The sequence below is a fragment of the Megalobrama amblycephala genome, linkage group LG2, assembly GCF_018812025.1.
Source record: "Megalobrama amblycephala isolate DHTTF-2021 linkage group LG2, ASM1881202v1, whole genome shotgun sequence".
NCBI lineage: Eukaryota > Metazoa > Chordata > Actinopteri > Cypriniformes > Xenocyprididae > Megalobrama > Megalobrama amblycephala.
In genome coordinates this window covers 10139339-10153233 of record NC_063045.1, presented here as the reverse complement: position 1 = coordinate 10153233, position 13895 = coordinate 10139339, and the positions used below count along the sequence as shown (strand labels likewise).

At 36.7% G+C, this 13895-nt stretch overlaps 1 protein-coding gene across 1 annotated transcript; it reads left to right on the top strand.

The window, feature by feature from the left end:
• Positions 1–4370: 4370 nt before the first annotated feature.
• Positions 4371–13252, top strand: LOC125263512. The gene is made up of 5 exons (XM_048182509.1): positions 4371–4488; positions 7208–7537; positions 9695–10024; positions 10335–10492; positions 10955–13252. Exons 1-5 carry the CDS (start codon positions 4437–4439, stop codon positions 10973–10975), a joined length of 891 nt encoding a protein of 296 aa, XP_048038466.1. The 5' UTR covers positions 4371–4436; the 3' UTR covers positions 10976–13252.
• Positions 13253–13895: the final 643 nt, after the last annotated feature.

Sequence of the window (13895 nt, the reverse complement as noted above, 5' to 3'; positions counted from 1 at the left end):
GCCATTCACAGCATTTGATAGCAATCAATAACATTAGCCTGGAGTGTATGGCTCGGTTGGCAAACAGGTACAGAGTCCTGCACGGGTCCATTTTTGGAGACCCGCCCCCGCCCGTACCCGCAAAGTTCAGCACCAGATCCGACCCGTCACCCGTGATAATATCAAAATTAAATCCGCACCCGCCCAGACCCGTTAATATTTGGCCCGTTACCCGACCCGTGTCCGCGATAAATCACACATGCTAAAATCACTCCAATTAAAGTGCTTTATTTTTTAAAAGTTAAAGTTCTTAACTTTAAGAAATTCTTAAAATTCTTTAAAGTTAATTTCGTTTTGTATTAATTGTATCTTATTTTAATCAATATTTCATCAACCAATTGCCTGTATTTAATAAATAAGAAGTAAATATAGCATACAATAGATGATCACGACACGGAGGCGCCGGGAGAACTGGAGCTCGTATCATAAATAAACTAAAACTCAGCATATAAGGTAGCCTACTTGCCTCACAGACCTGAGGAATATATCTATATTGGAATGTCTACTTTTAAACGGAGCAATTCAAAACGAAAGAAAACAGACTGCTCTGCTTATGTAATCCGAATGAAATGTGCATTTCTCTCAGGCGCGTTCACTACTGCGAAGATCGGGAGTCAGCATCTTCAACTTCATCTTTGCAGCCACTGACACAGAAAACACTTGTTTATTAATAAACAATTAACATGTCTCCTTGCTATATTTTACATAATCATAATCATTACTTTTTTGTCGGTTCTTTGTGACAGCTTTTAGGTGCTTTATTGGCAGCGCAACCCTTACATGTTATCCTACATGAACTCATCACGACCGCATCAGCACAGAAAACATGGAGATACAACGCTCGCTCCAACTAGGCTACGAGAAGCATCAACAAAAGTCACACTGTCGCAGTGGTGGTGACGTGATGGGTCAAATTGTTGCGTATAATGGTAATTTAGACATACAAATATTGCGCATATTTTTCATCCGCGCTACTACCCGCCCGCAAGGAGTTAATTATCCGCCCGCATCCCCGCCCGTGAATTTTAGGAATGTCACAATCCACCCGTTTTAGCCACTTTTATGCGGGTACCCGCGGGTACCCGCGGATACCCGACCCGTTGCAGGACTCTGAACAGGTATACTGTGTATAGTGGGCGTCCATACGGGTTTTACACAAAAGATTAACATGACAGCACATGAACTACATTAACTCCACAGCAACTACATGAATTTAGAATTCAGAAACGTCCAGTTTCATTCTAAAAGTTGTAACTTCTTCCTGAGTCTCTCCATCAGTGTCGACTCCAGTTTGAACAATGTAAGGCTGAACACCGTTACTGACAATCCTCATTTTGTCTGTGTGAGATTCTCCAGCTTTGTTGTTGTTGAGCAACCGAAGCATGAGCTGTTAAAGCTCCGCCCTCTTCTGGAAAGTGGGCCGGGAGCAGCAGCTCATTTGCATTTAAAAGGGACACACACAAAAACTGTGTTTTTTTTGCTCACATCCAAATAGGAGCAAATTTGCCAAGCTATTATAAATGATCCGTGGGGTATTTTGAGCTGAAACTTCACAGACACATTCTGGGGACGCCAGAGACTTTTATTACATCTTGTGAAAAAGGGCATTTTATCTCCTTTAATCATGTTTAAGTGGTGTAATATTAATGAAATTATGTACTTAGCCATTTGTTGCAAGTGTAGGGTTTGCAGAAAAAGCCTGCCCACATGCTCTTCTGATTGTCTGTAGTTTTTTAGTGATTTTGTCGAGTTACCTTGCAGTCGAGTTACCTTGTCGCGTCTTGCAGTCGGTGTGGACGGTCAAACTGCTTGTTGCTAGACCCTTATCACATCGTGCTATCGCTCTAGATACATCGTGCAAATACTAACCTTGGGGAAAAAATTATTTTGTGGACACAGCCTAAGCAGTAAATGAAGGAGACAATGTTAGTCAGTTGGCTCTCTGCTGTGTTTTAATAAAACAATGCATTCAAATCCATTAAGACATTTTTAGGGCTGTGATGTTGGCCAAGGATATGTGTCTGTCATGCTGTTTTCTTTTTTTTGCAGCAGTTCAGCCAATTTAACATGCTGAATCGGTGTCTGGCCTTCAGTAAGAAAGAAAATGCTGATTGGCTGTTCTGTTGATCAAACAAGTCAGCGCACAAGAAAAGTGCAAGTGATGAAAGTGAGCGAATAATCAAGACAGAAGGCTGTTCTAATTTTATGTCATCTTACCTGAGCATGCTCTATGCAAATATTTTCAGCATGAGCTGCCTGGAATAAAGAAAGTGTTCAGCACAATTGATCATTCAAAATGGAAAGCAGCTGCTGATTTGTTTATGATTTGATATGATCTCCAAGCCTAGTTACGCTTTTCCTTTTGGAATTTCTTTTTCAAGAGTAGGTCACTTTCAACTAAAACACTACATCATACAATATTTAACTCTGAGGGAGTTGTTTTTTTTAAATGCTTAGAACAGCAGTTACGAGCAGTGAAGGTCTTATAAAGCTGTCTTGGCTTATGATAGCAAGAAGTACAGGTACACCTTCACAGTGAGGGATTTCAGGTTCAGGTGGGGTTTGGTTTTAAAGGGTTAGTTCACCCAAAAATGAAATTTCTGTCACTTACCCTCATGTCATTTCACATCCTATAAGACCTTCATTTATCTTCAGAACACAAATTAAGATATTTTGAAGAAAGTATTTTCTGATCCCCAAGAGAAAACAACATAATTACCACTTTCAAGGAAAAGCAGTAAAGACATTGTTAAAATAGTCTATGTGCAGTGGTTCAACCTTAATTTTATGTTTATTTTAAGTGACGAGAATACTTTTTGTGTGCAAAAACAAAACAAAAATAATAAATAACAATTTCTTCTCTTTCCTGTCAATCTACACAAATGCTTGGTCTAAACTCTTACATAACTTTCCACACATCTGGCTGTCATTTCTTCTTCTGAATCAGTAGTATCACTGTTCACTGAAGTACTCTCTCTGTTTTAGATCCCATCTTTTTGTTATTTCTCTTTCCTGCTGCAGTCATTTACAAGGTGTAGCGTGTGCAGAGTACCAATTCTCAATGCTTCTTTTCTGGACTGACTTGAAGTATGAGGTTTTGCTAACGCACCTTTCCCACATTGCGCCTGCCTCAGCTTAAAATTTGCAAACAATGCTTTTTATAGGTGGTTGTGAGAGTGAATTTTGTCTTGCACATCTGTAACCAAATCTGAATTGCTTTTCCCATGTAATGTGTCAGCCACACTGGCCACACCCTGAATTCTTGCTATAACCAGGCTGAGTTTCCCGAAAGCTGTTAGCCATATGGTCGTAAGTCCCATTGAACTCTATTGCAAATCACTAGTTCTTTGGGAAACATGAGCTGTTGAGCAGATCACTCTCATTGTTTTGATGGTGCCTGAGAGAGTCAATGTTTACTCTTTGACTTGCTCTCATTTACATCTTTATTATGACTTACTATCCTGAGTTTCTCTGGTCCAGCTTTTCTTATGTTTTGACAACACAATGATTCTGACTGACTCATCAAAATAGCACTTGACTACTACCAGTATCTGCTGTTATGATCGTCCCTATGGCTTCTGTTCCCTTATTAGGTGACATTTGTTTTGTGCTCTCTCTTTGTGTTTACAGGCTAAAGTCAAACAGCAGGTGGAATGGATGAATGTGTGTGATTGTCATGTGACCTTGAGGCCTGTCCAGGTGTTTTTGTGTATTCATTAGTTATTTGGGTAACACTTTACAATAAGGTTCATTAGCTAACATTTGTAACTACACTATAGTTAGCATGAACTAATAATGAACTGCACTTATACAGCATTTATTTATCTATCTTAATGTTAATTTCAACATTATTAAAATCTTGTTAACATTAGTTAATGCACTGTGAACTAACATGAACAAACAAAGAACAACTGTATTTTCATTAACTAACGTTAACAAAGATTAGTAACAAATGTATCGTTTATGGTTTGTTTGTGTTAGTTAATAGCCTACATTAACTAATGTTTAACTAATGAACCTTATTTTAAAGTGTTACCGTTATTTGTTCTTTTGAGCTTTTTCCCATTTTAATGTTTAGTTCATTTATGTAGCTACATATATATATAATATTTATAATATAATCGTATATTTATATTTTTATTTGTTTTTATATGGTTTTAATTGTTATTTTTATATGTATATGTTATATGTTTTATTTTTAAAAAGTTTTAATTTTATAATTTTGATTTGTCCACATCCAGCGCCCGATGGGAAAGTTCCCTCTAAAAACTTTTTAAGAACTTTAGGGGATAATGTTCTAACAATGTTATCACTAAACATTTTCAGACACGTGACTTTGCGATAGGACGGCAAAACTGGACTGACCAGTGGACAGATCTCGTTGCACAGCATCTGAAATGACGCTTCTCTTTTATTTGCTCGCGGTGATCTTGATTTTCATCGACAATGGTAAGAAGTTATCTTTCTACAGGGGTTGTCGTTCTTTGTGTCCGTATAAGCGTTGTATGGTGTAGGATTATTATAGGGTTAGTGACAACTGCGCAACACGATCACAAAACTAACAACTAACCCAAACGAAAGCAGATGAAACGCAGTTTCAGTGGCGTAAAATTTGTGTTTATAGGCTATATTTCATAATATATCATTGCATAAACTGGTCAAAAGTAGCTTGAATGTAATAATAACTATTCTGCTTTTAAAATATATATGTGGGTGAAAAGCATGGCTATCATCTTAATGCGCTGGAATATAAAAATGTATGAAGTATTTTTGTGGGTAATATTCATCTGTAATATATGGAAAGGAGTAAAATTTTGAATTAGGATGTCGCGTGTTCAAACATGAGACTGTCTGATGAGAGAATGTTGAGTTGTCGTTTTGCCGTTTGTTTGCATATGTTTTGAATCCGGAGGGGTACTGCACAAAAGCAAGATGAGGGATTAAGCTGGGATTTTCCAGTTATCCTGGTTGAATTTAGCTCTGACTCAGTTGCATGAAAGCAGGCTAAATTAAGATTTTTTTAAGATTTAGATTTAGAACCAGGCTAAGATTAAACCTAGTGATTTATCAGTTGGTTCCTCCGTCAATCCTAATAGAAATTAATGTGTTTTACAGTCACTCCATGGTCTTCTGTAAATATGTTGCATCATTTTAATTATCCTGCAATAAATACTAGATAGTGTCATTCATCTAATTATGGCTACTTTTTTTTTTTTTTTTACTGTTATTATGAAGACTGCTGTTCATATTGCTGTCAGATGTTTGATGAATACATATATTATTGCAGTTTGTTTTGATTTAGCCTATCCTTTAATAAAGGATGTATGTCACTCTTTCATGTGTACATGCATTTTATTTGGCATTGGAAGCACAAACTGTGTGGTTATCTTCCCAATTTCTAGTTACACTTTACTGGATCAGTGTACTGAACATTCATGAAAAAAGTATAGCCTATGAGACCACAGTGTTTTTGGAATCTTGCTGTCATCACCTATCAGTTTGGAGCTTTGGAAAGAAAAAAATAATAATGATTATTGTGTTACAGTCATGGTTCAGTGTGAATATGAGCCTTTTTTAAATGCTAAAATCAGTACAGACAATAAAATATATCAGCAGACACTACACCTAATTTGTAGATTTTTTTCACCAATCAAGTCACTTACCAGCCTGCAAAATGTTCTTGAAATGTTTGTTCTTTAAGAAGTAGCTCTGTGTAACCCTAAAACACAAAATGCAACGTGTTATTTAAAACACAGGTAAAACACCTGTGAAAAATTAATATGGATAATTCCTTCATATTGTGCCCTATGTTTTACAGAGTTTTCTTAAGAGTATAGCACACGACTAACCAATACACTGCTTAAAACTAGAATTGCTCAAAATCTGTCGTTTTACTAGTTAATAAGAAAACATAAAAAGTAATTGTTCAAAAATGTGTAACTGTTCAATAATTCAATGTTGAATTTAAAAATACAAATATCTGATCATAAAGATGTTTATATTACTTTTACAAATGAAATATATTATTTATGAACAAATCTGTGTATGTGTATACTACGCAAAAACGCAGTTTTGCGTCATGGCTACGCGATGACGTCACAACGCAATGACATCACAACGTCATTTAGCAACTTTTAGCAACAAATCGACCCGCCTTTAGCAACTTCCTCTGAAAATTAGTTAGCAGCACTGATTATATGTTTCACCTCTTCATATGTTTCCATTAGAAGCTGTTTCTCACGGGTTTTATCCATTTTGCCTCATTGATTCTGTGATCGATCCTGTGGTCTGTTTAAGAATGCTGTGAATGTGCACTTATCCCAACTATCTAAACCTGGCTTGACAAAGCTGCACGTACTCATCCTGGCTTCTAACAAATCAACTTTAATGACAAAATGTTCACTTCCTTCCTAATATATCCACCCACTAGGTGCTGTGATGAAGAGATAATCAGTGATATTCACATTTGTCAGAGCTCATAATATTATGCCTGATTGGTGTATGCCCGAGGAGTATTGCACAAAAGAAGAATTAAGAAAGCCAAAACAACAGAAAAAGCACAGCTTGACCTAGTTTAATCAGCGCATCCTAGCTTAGTCCATTGCATGTTTGCTGAGCCAGGATGAGTACGTGCAGCTTTGTCAAGCCAGGTTTAGATAGTTGGGATAAGTGCACATTCACAGCATTCTTAAACAGACCACAGGATCGATCACAGAATCAATGAGGCAAAAATGGATAAAACCCGTGAGAAACAGCTTCTAATAGAAACATATGAAGAGGTGAAACATATAATCAGTGCTGCTAACTAATTTTCAGAGGGAAAATGGGCAAGCGTAAGGATTTGAGTGAGTTTGACAAGAGTCAAATTGTGATGGCTAGATGACTGGATCAGAGCATCTCCAAAACTGCAGCTTCAACAGTGGACACGTGAGCATCAGAACTGGACCACAGAGCAATGGAAGAAGGTGGCCTGGTCTGATAAATCATGTTTTCTTTTACATCACATGGATGGCCGTGTGCGTCGCTTACCTGGGGAACAGATGTCATTGGTGTCAGATACCACAGCACACCTTCATTATTTCTTTATTCAAAGTCTTTGTGATATGTAGGGAGGGGGGAAATCACATCACTATTGTATATTTTTGTTTGACTTCTGTTTCTTCTTCAGGTGCGTCTGGTGTGGATATATATGATGTTTCAGTGAAAGAAAGAGATTCAGTCATTTTTCACACTGGTGTTGAAACAAACCAACAAGAAGTTATTAAATGGTATTTTGATGAAACTCGCATAGCTGAAATCAGTGGAGATCTCAGTTATAGTTGTACAGATGTCCGGTGTAATGAAGGCACTGAGAGATTCAGACACAGACTGAAGCTGGATCACCAGACTGGATCTCTGACCATCACAAACATCACAAACACAGACTCTGGAGTTTATGAACTGAGGAGCATCAGGAGCAGCGACAGCACTGACAAGACCTTTAATGTTATTGTCACTGGTGAGTCATTAATGAATGTTTAAATCCAGTTTATGTTTAAAGTATGTGTTTCTTGACTTTTTTGTGACATGTAGATTTATTGTCTTTACTTGTACATTAATTCACATAGGCTACAGTATACAGATAATCTTTACAAACATTCAGGCTATGTCCACATGAAGCCAGATCTTACCCTATCCAATCTTTTTTTCCCCTCGTGTCAAGAAATATCTGCATACACGCGAAACCACTGAAACTACTCATAACGATGTAGTATACATGTCAGACCAGTATGTGGTGCTGTAATTCTGCCACAGAGATACACTTAAAACAGCGAATAAGACTTGGAGCATGCGCATAAACCTTGCGCGCTGAATACAAACTACAGTAACGCTTAGAAATAATGCTTTATTTTTGGCTCAGTAGCTTCTGCAGCACGAAGACAAGCATCTAGAGTCTGCTGCTGTTGTTGTTGTTGTTGTTTTGTGGTGTTAGCGCGTCTGACTAGGGTCGACGCATGGGGTGATGACATCATCATTTCAGAAAATATACAGATAGGCTGTCCACATGAAAACGCAAAAGCGGCGTTTTCAGATTTATCCACTCTGGGAAAAAATAGCTGTTTCACCTTCCGAAAACCCCGGATCTATGTGGATGAAATGCCAGTCCGATACAAAATTTATGCATATACACAGAAATGCGTCTCCGTGTGGACGGGGCCTCAGTTTGTAGAATAATCTCATGTTAAACCAAGGGTCTTTGTCTGGAGGGTCCACCAAATGATGTTTTATTAACAAAATTCGGGAGGGGCAATGTTTAAATAATCTGACTAATCATCATGTCATATCAGCCAGCTGTCAGAAATCAGTAATCAACCCAATCAGTATGAGTGAAGCACTCTCTTGTACATATTTAATGTGATTTTTAGGTATATATTTATAGTTATCATCCTTGGTGTGAATGGGTCTTATTTTAAAGGTGCCCTAGAGGTGCCTTTTCAAAAGATGTAATATAAGTCTAAGGTGTCCCCTGAACGTGTCTGTGAAGTTTCAGCTCAAAATACAACATAGATTTTTTTTAATTAATTTTTTTAACTGCCTATTTTGAGCCATTATTACATATGCACCGATTAAGCGTGCGGCCCCTTTAAATCTCCCGCTCCTGCGAGCTCTCAACTGCCTTAAACAGCAAACACAAAGTTCACACAGCTAATATAACCCTCAAAATGGATCTTTACAAAGTGTTCATCATGCATACATCGATTCCTGTGAGTATAGTATTTATTTGGATGTTTGCATTTGATTCTGAATGAGTTTGAGGCTGTGATCCGTGGCTAACGGCTAATGCTACACTGTTGGAGAGATTTATAAAGAATGAAGTTGTGTTTATGAATTATACAGACTGCAAGTGTTTAAAAATGAAAATAGTGACTGCTCTCTTGTCTCCGTGAATACAGTAAGAAACGATGGTAACTTTAACCACATTTAACAGTACATTAGCAACATGCTAATGAAACATTTATAAAGACAATTTACAAATATCACTAAAAATATCATGATATCATGGATCATGTCAGTTATTATTGCTCCATCTGCCATTTTTCGCTGTTGTCCTTGCTTACTTACCTAGTCTGTTGATTCAGCTGTGCACAGATCCAGACGTTCTGCCCTTGTGTAATGCATTGAACATGAGGCTGGCATATGCAAATATTGGGGTAATACATATTAATGATCCCGACTGTTGCGTAACAGTCGGTGTTATGTTGAGATTCGCCTGTTCTTCGGAGGTCTTTTAAACAAATGAGATTTATATAAGAAGGAGGAAACAATGGAGTTTGAGACTCACTGTATGTCATTTCCATGTACTGAACTCTTGTTATTCACCTATGCCGACGTAAATTCAATTTTTAATTCTAGGGCACCTTTAAGTTAATTTTATTCATCAGAAGATGCAGTTGAGTTCAAATGGAGCGCTAATCATGAGATCTCTGATCAGCTTCTATTGTGTCTAAATGAGGATTGAATGTAAAATAAGTATGTAAAATGTTTATAAGCAAAAATCATTCATAAATGTTTCTTTTCAGATCAAAAGTCAAGAAAAGGTTTTCATCTTCAGTTTTTGTGTAGTTTATTATTTCCATCATACAGATCCTCCAGCAGCTGTTGGTTTGTGTTTCAGGTGATGAAAAGAAAATCATATCCGTGAAGGAGGGAGAATCTGTCACTTTGGATCCTGATGATGCAAAAACAACAAGCGATGTGATTACATGTTTTTTTAATGGCACATGCATAGCTAAAATTACTGGAGGTCTAAATAAAATCTGTACAGATGTTCAGTCTAAACAAAGTAATGAGAGATTCAGAGACCGACTGAAGGTAAATCAAAATGGATCTCTGACCATCGCGAACAGCAGAATCACAGACTCTGGACTTTATGAACTACAAATCAAGAGCAACAGGAAGGGCTTCAGCATCAGCAGAATGAAGATCTTCAGTGTTTCTGTCATTGGTGAGTGTCATTTTATCATTCAATGGATTTTTGTTTGAGGAATTTTAAGTCCACCCAAGTTTTTGGTTATGGACTGTTTAAAAAAGCGAGCTTTGACTCATGATATTAACAAAAATGCATAATATCAGTTTTTCTGTGCACACTGTGATCTGATCGTGCTGATGCAGGTTTAGCTGCTATTCCTAAAACCCACTAGATGTATCAGATCAACTGATGATCAAAGTATAAATGTGTAATTATCAGTCGAAGATATTGTGAACTACTGGATGTATGATCATTCTCTCCAGTAATAATAACTGTCTGTCTTCAGCTGTTCCAGGTTCAGGTCCGTCTTCAGCTTTTCCAGGTTCAGATCTGTCTTCAGGTGTTGTAGCAGGAATAGTTGTTGCTGTTGTTCTGCTGGTTGCAGCTGTAACTGTTGGTGTGATTTGCTGTCGCCGCAAGAGTCATACAGCAGTACCACAGAATGTAAGTATTACATACCACTGATTTAACTTGATATATGAGATTTACTGTGCAAAAAAAAACTTCAAAAGAATATTTTTGTATTACTATATACTTAACATTCCTGGTGTATAACATAAATTTAAACTGTTAATAGTCTTTTTTTGTCTTTTTAACACTACAGAGACAGATATTCACCAATGCAGTGTCAAAATAATCAAAACACAAATAACTCCCTAATAAACATAACATGCAATTTTTTTTTCAGAAAGCAAGTTATTTTAGATGAGATACTGAAATCACAATACTTGATGTTTATATTACTGTAGCACAAAAAATGACAGTCTGATGCAGTTTAAGACACTGTGTTAAATATTTAGGGAAAGAAAACCTCTGTACAAACAATAGAAAAAGGCAATTCCAACTGAAACTGTAACTGAAATGTCAATATTCCTCATTATAACTTTACCTTTTGTCAAACTACAGGAGAAAGATCAACTCGCTTGATCTGAAAGGCAAGAGGACACGTCCTTGAATCAGACTCAGGCCAACAAAACGGTGTAACATTTATCATTTTGACAACATAACTGAAAGGGAAACTGAGGAGTGGAAAGAAGAGGATCAGCTTCCAAGATTTCAGTGATCAGCACCAATACCACTCAAATTACACCTGTTACAAACCAATTTACATATGAAATCAGAAACTGATTTAAATGATAAATAAAAATATGTGGGGCCAGATTTACTAACAGCTTATACCAGTTCAAACCCTCATTTGACGTAAAAAAAAAAAATGCTTCCAGAATTAATTATAGCGCTCTCACGCTCATTTTCCCTGTTGGTCCTTAGCCTTATATGAGCAATAAAGTAAAAAAACAAAACATTACCAGCAATAGATCAGCGAGTGTTTGATGTTTTCAGTGTGTAGAAGTTTATTAAAGCTGCTGATCCAGACAGAAACAGTGTCAATTGCACTATAATCTGGTTTGATGTATCAGTTATTTTGACCCGTCTGATTACATCCTTTGATAACTGATTGAACTAACTGTTTTTCTATAATTACCTCAACAAGACGGGCATTATGACTCCTCAACAGAAGGGCAGTCTGCTCTACTGATGCTGTTGGTGGTTTTACTGGTATTTTTAGTGTTACTGGAAAAGTTTGTTGTCAATATGTTGCTAATGTTTATAGTTTAAACACTAACACTTAGTCATCAACCTTCATCAGAAAACACTTTCCACCGGCCATACTGGAACCAAAACCAGCTTTTTGAATGGTAAAACACATTTTGCTGAGTATATTTTTTATGAATTTAACTGGACACATATGTGGTGTTAAACATGAAATATACTTGATAGAAGAATGTTATAGCAAAGTTAATTAAATTATAGTAAGTCTTCATTCATTTCTTAAATATATCTCTATCTTCATAGATGAAATGTGCAAAAATGAGTCACAATGAAATCCAAATGTTCTGTTTTCCTCTCTGAAGTTGTGAAGGAATCATCTGTGTCATTTATTTAAATGCTGATTAGTTCATTTTATTGGTTTCCATGTGAGGAGTTGAAGACCTGTCGTGTCATTTTGTCTTCCATCTCGTGTCTCTTTCAGTTCTGTTGTGTTCAGCTGCGATTGTCAAGTGGAATGATTGTATTTTGTTGATGTGTTTGTCGAATATTATCAGTTTGATGGAGATTGCCTTCACTTAAATACTCTGCTCAGCCATTCTAGCCTTCAGCTTGTTCCTTGTTCCAATCTTTGGATCTGTATTTCATCTGGTGCTCATTGCAAATATGTAAATGGCCTTAATAGAGGTGTGTCATGGAAGTTTATTTATGTCAGGTTAAAGTTACATAAGTTATTTAAGTGTCAAAATTAATATATGCTAAAGCATTTAGTAAAGATTTAAGATTTTAAGAAGTGGACATGAATATATAATACTTTTACTAATGCAAGACAAAGTTTCTTTTTAGAGAGTTTTATACATTTTCTTTTCTGTATTCTAAAGCTTTACATCAGCTGAGAGAAAAAAGTGCCTTGAAGTAAAACCCACATCAACACCATTTGACTTTCAGAATAAGGAAATGAACTTGAAAAATCTTTGTTTATATGATACATTTTGTTTATATGATACATGTTATTCAAAACATGTGAATAACTCATAACGGCTGGAATCTCTGTCCCTCTTAAATATTTTTGTGTGTGTTGTCAGAAATAGGCTAAGTAAGCTAATATTGAGTTATAAATGATTCCAACGCTGATGCACTACTTTCATTAGCAACTATATTATATGGTTGTACAGTATGTCCTTTGTTGTATTGTTATGTGATGATTGTTAGGCAACTGTGTTTGTTTTTGCTGTCTGTGTGGTCTCCATCGCTATTGTTTATGCTGCTCTGACAGGTGCTGATTACATTCACCTGCATGCCATTGTTATCAACTAACACTCCATCCATTTCCTCCTGCAGGAAACCCAGCAATAAAAGCAAAGAAAGACACACAACAAGCAGAGACCTGTTTTTTTTTCTTCCTGTAATTACTGGACATGGATTCTTGCCTTTTACTAACACTAATGTTTCTATAAGCTAACATGAGTCAGGATTTGATTTGAGCTGTTGTGTCTATGTTCTGAAATGTGATGCATTAAATTTTCACCTTTTTATTCTTGGAAATGAAAATTCAATGACCATACATCTTCAGCTTTCCCAGAACACACAATGACGTCACTAAACAGTGGTGGTACAAACCTGTCCTGAAGGACCCTCAGCACTGCACATTTTGGATTTCTCTCTCATCTATCACACCTGATTCAACTCGTGAGCTCATTAGACTGCAAGACCTGAAGTAGGAGTGTCAGATAAAGGCAACATACAAAATGTGCAGTGCTTGGGTCCTTCAGGACAGGTTTGGGAACCGCTGAACTACAGCATCATTCAAAGGTCTAGTCTTTGTACAGTATGCATACTGTAGGCTACTACTACACTATACTAGTGTCTGCATACTGTTTTATGCACCTGTCTTCAGCCTAAAAATGTATCCTTGAAAAAGCAGCAGTTTGTGTTATCAAAAAAGCAATTAGAACAATTCTGATAACCACACTCTTTGAAAAAGATCCCACATTAGATTAGGATTTTTAGTAGAAACCGGTTTGGCATCTGCTGCTTGCTTATGTGGGAATATGACTCCCACTAGTGGTCAAATGATTATACGGTTTCACTTGGAGATGTTGGAGGTTAAAGGGTTAGTTCACTCTAAAATGAAAATAATGTCATTTATTACTCATCATCATGTCGTTCCACACCCATAAGACCTTCGTTCATCTTCGGAGCACAAATTAAGATATTTTGATTAAATCCGATGGCTCCGTGAGGCCTGCAGAAAGCTACTAAAAACATATTTAAAACAGTCCATGTGAGTACAGATGTT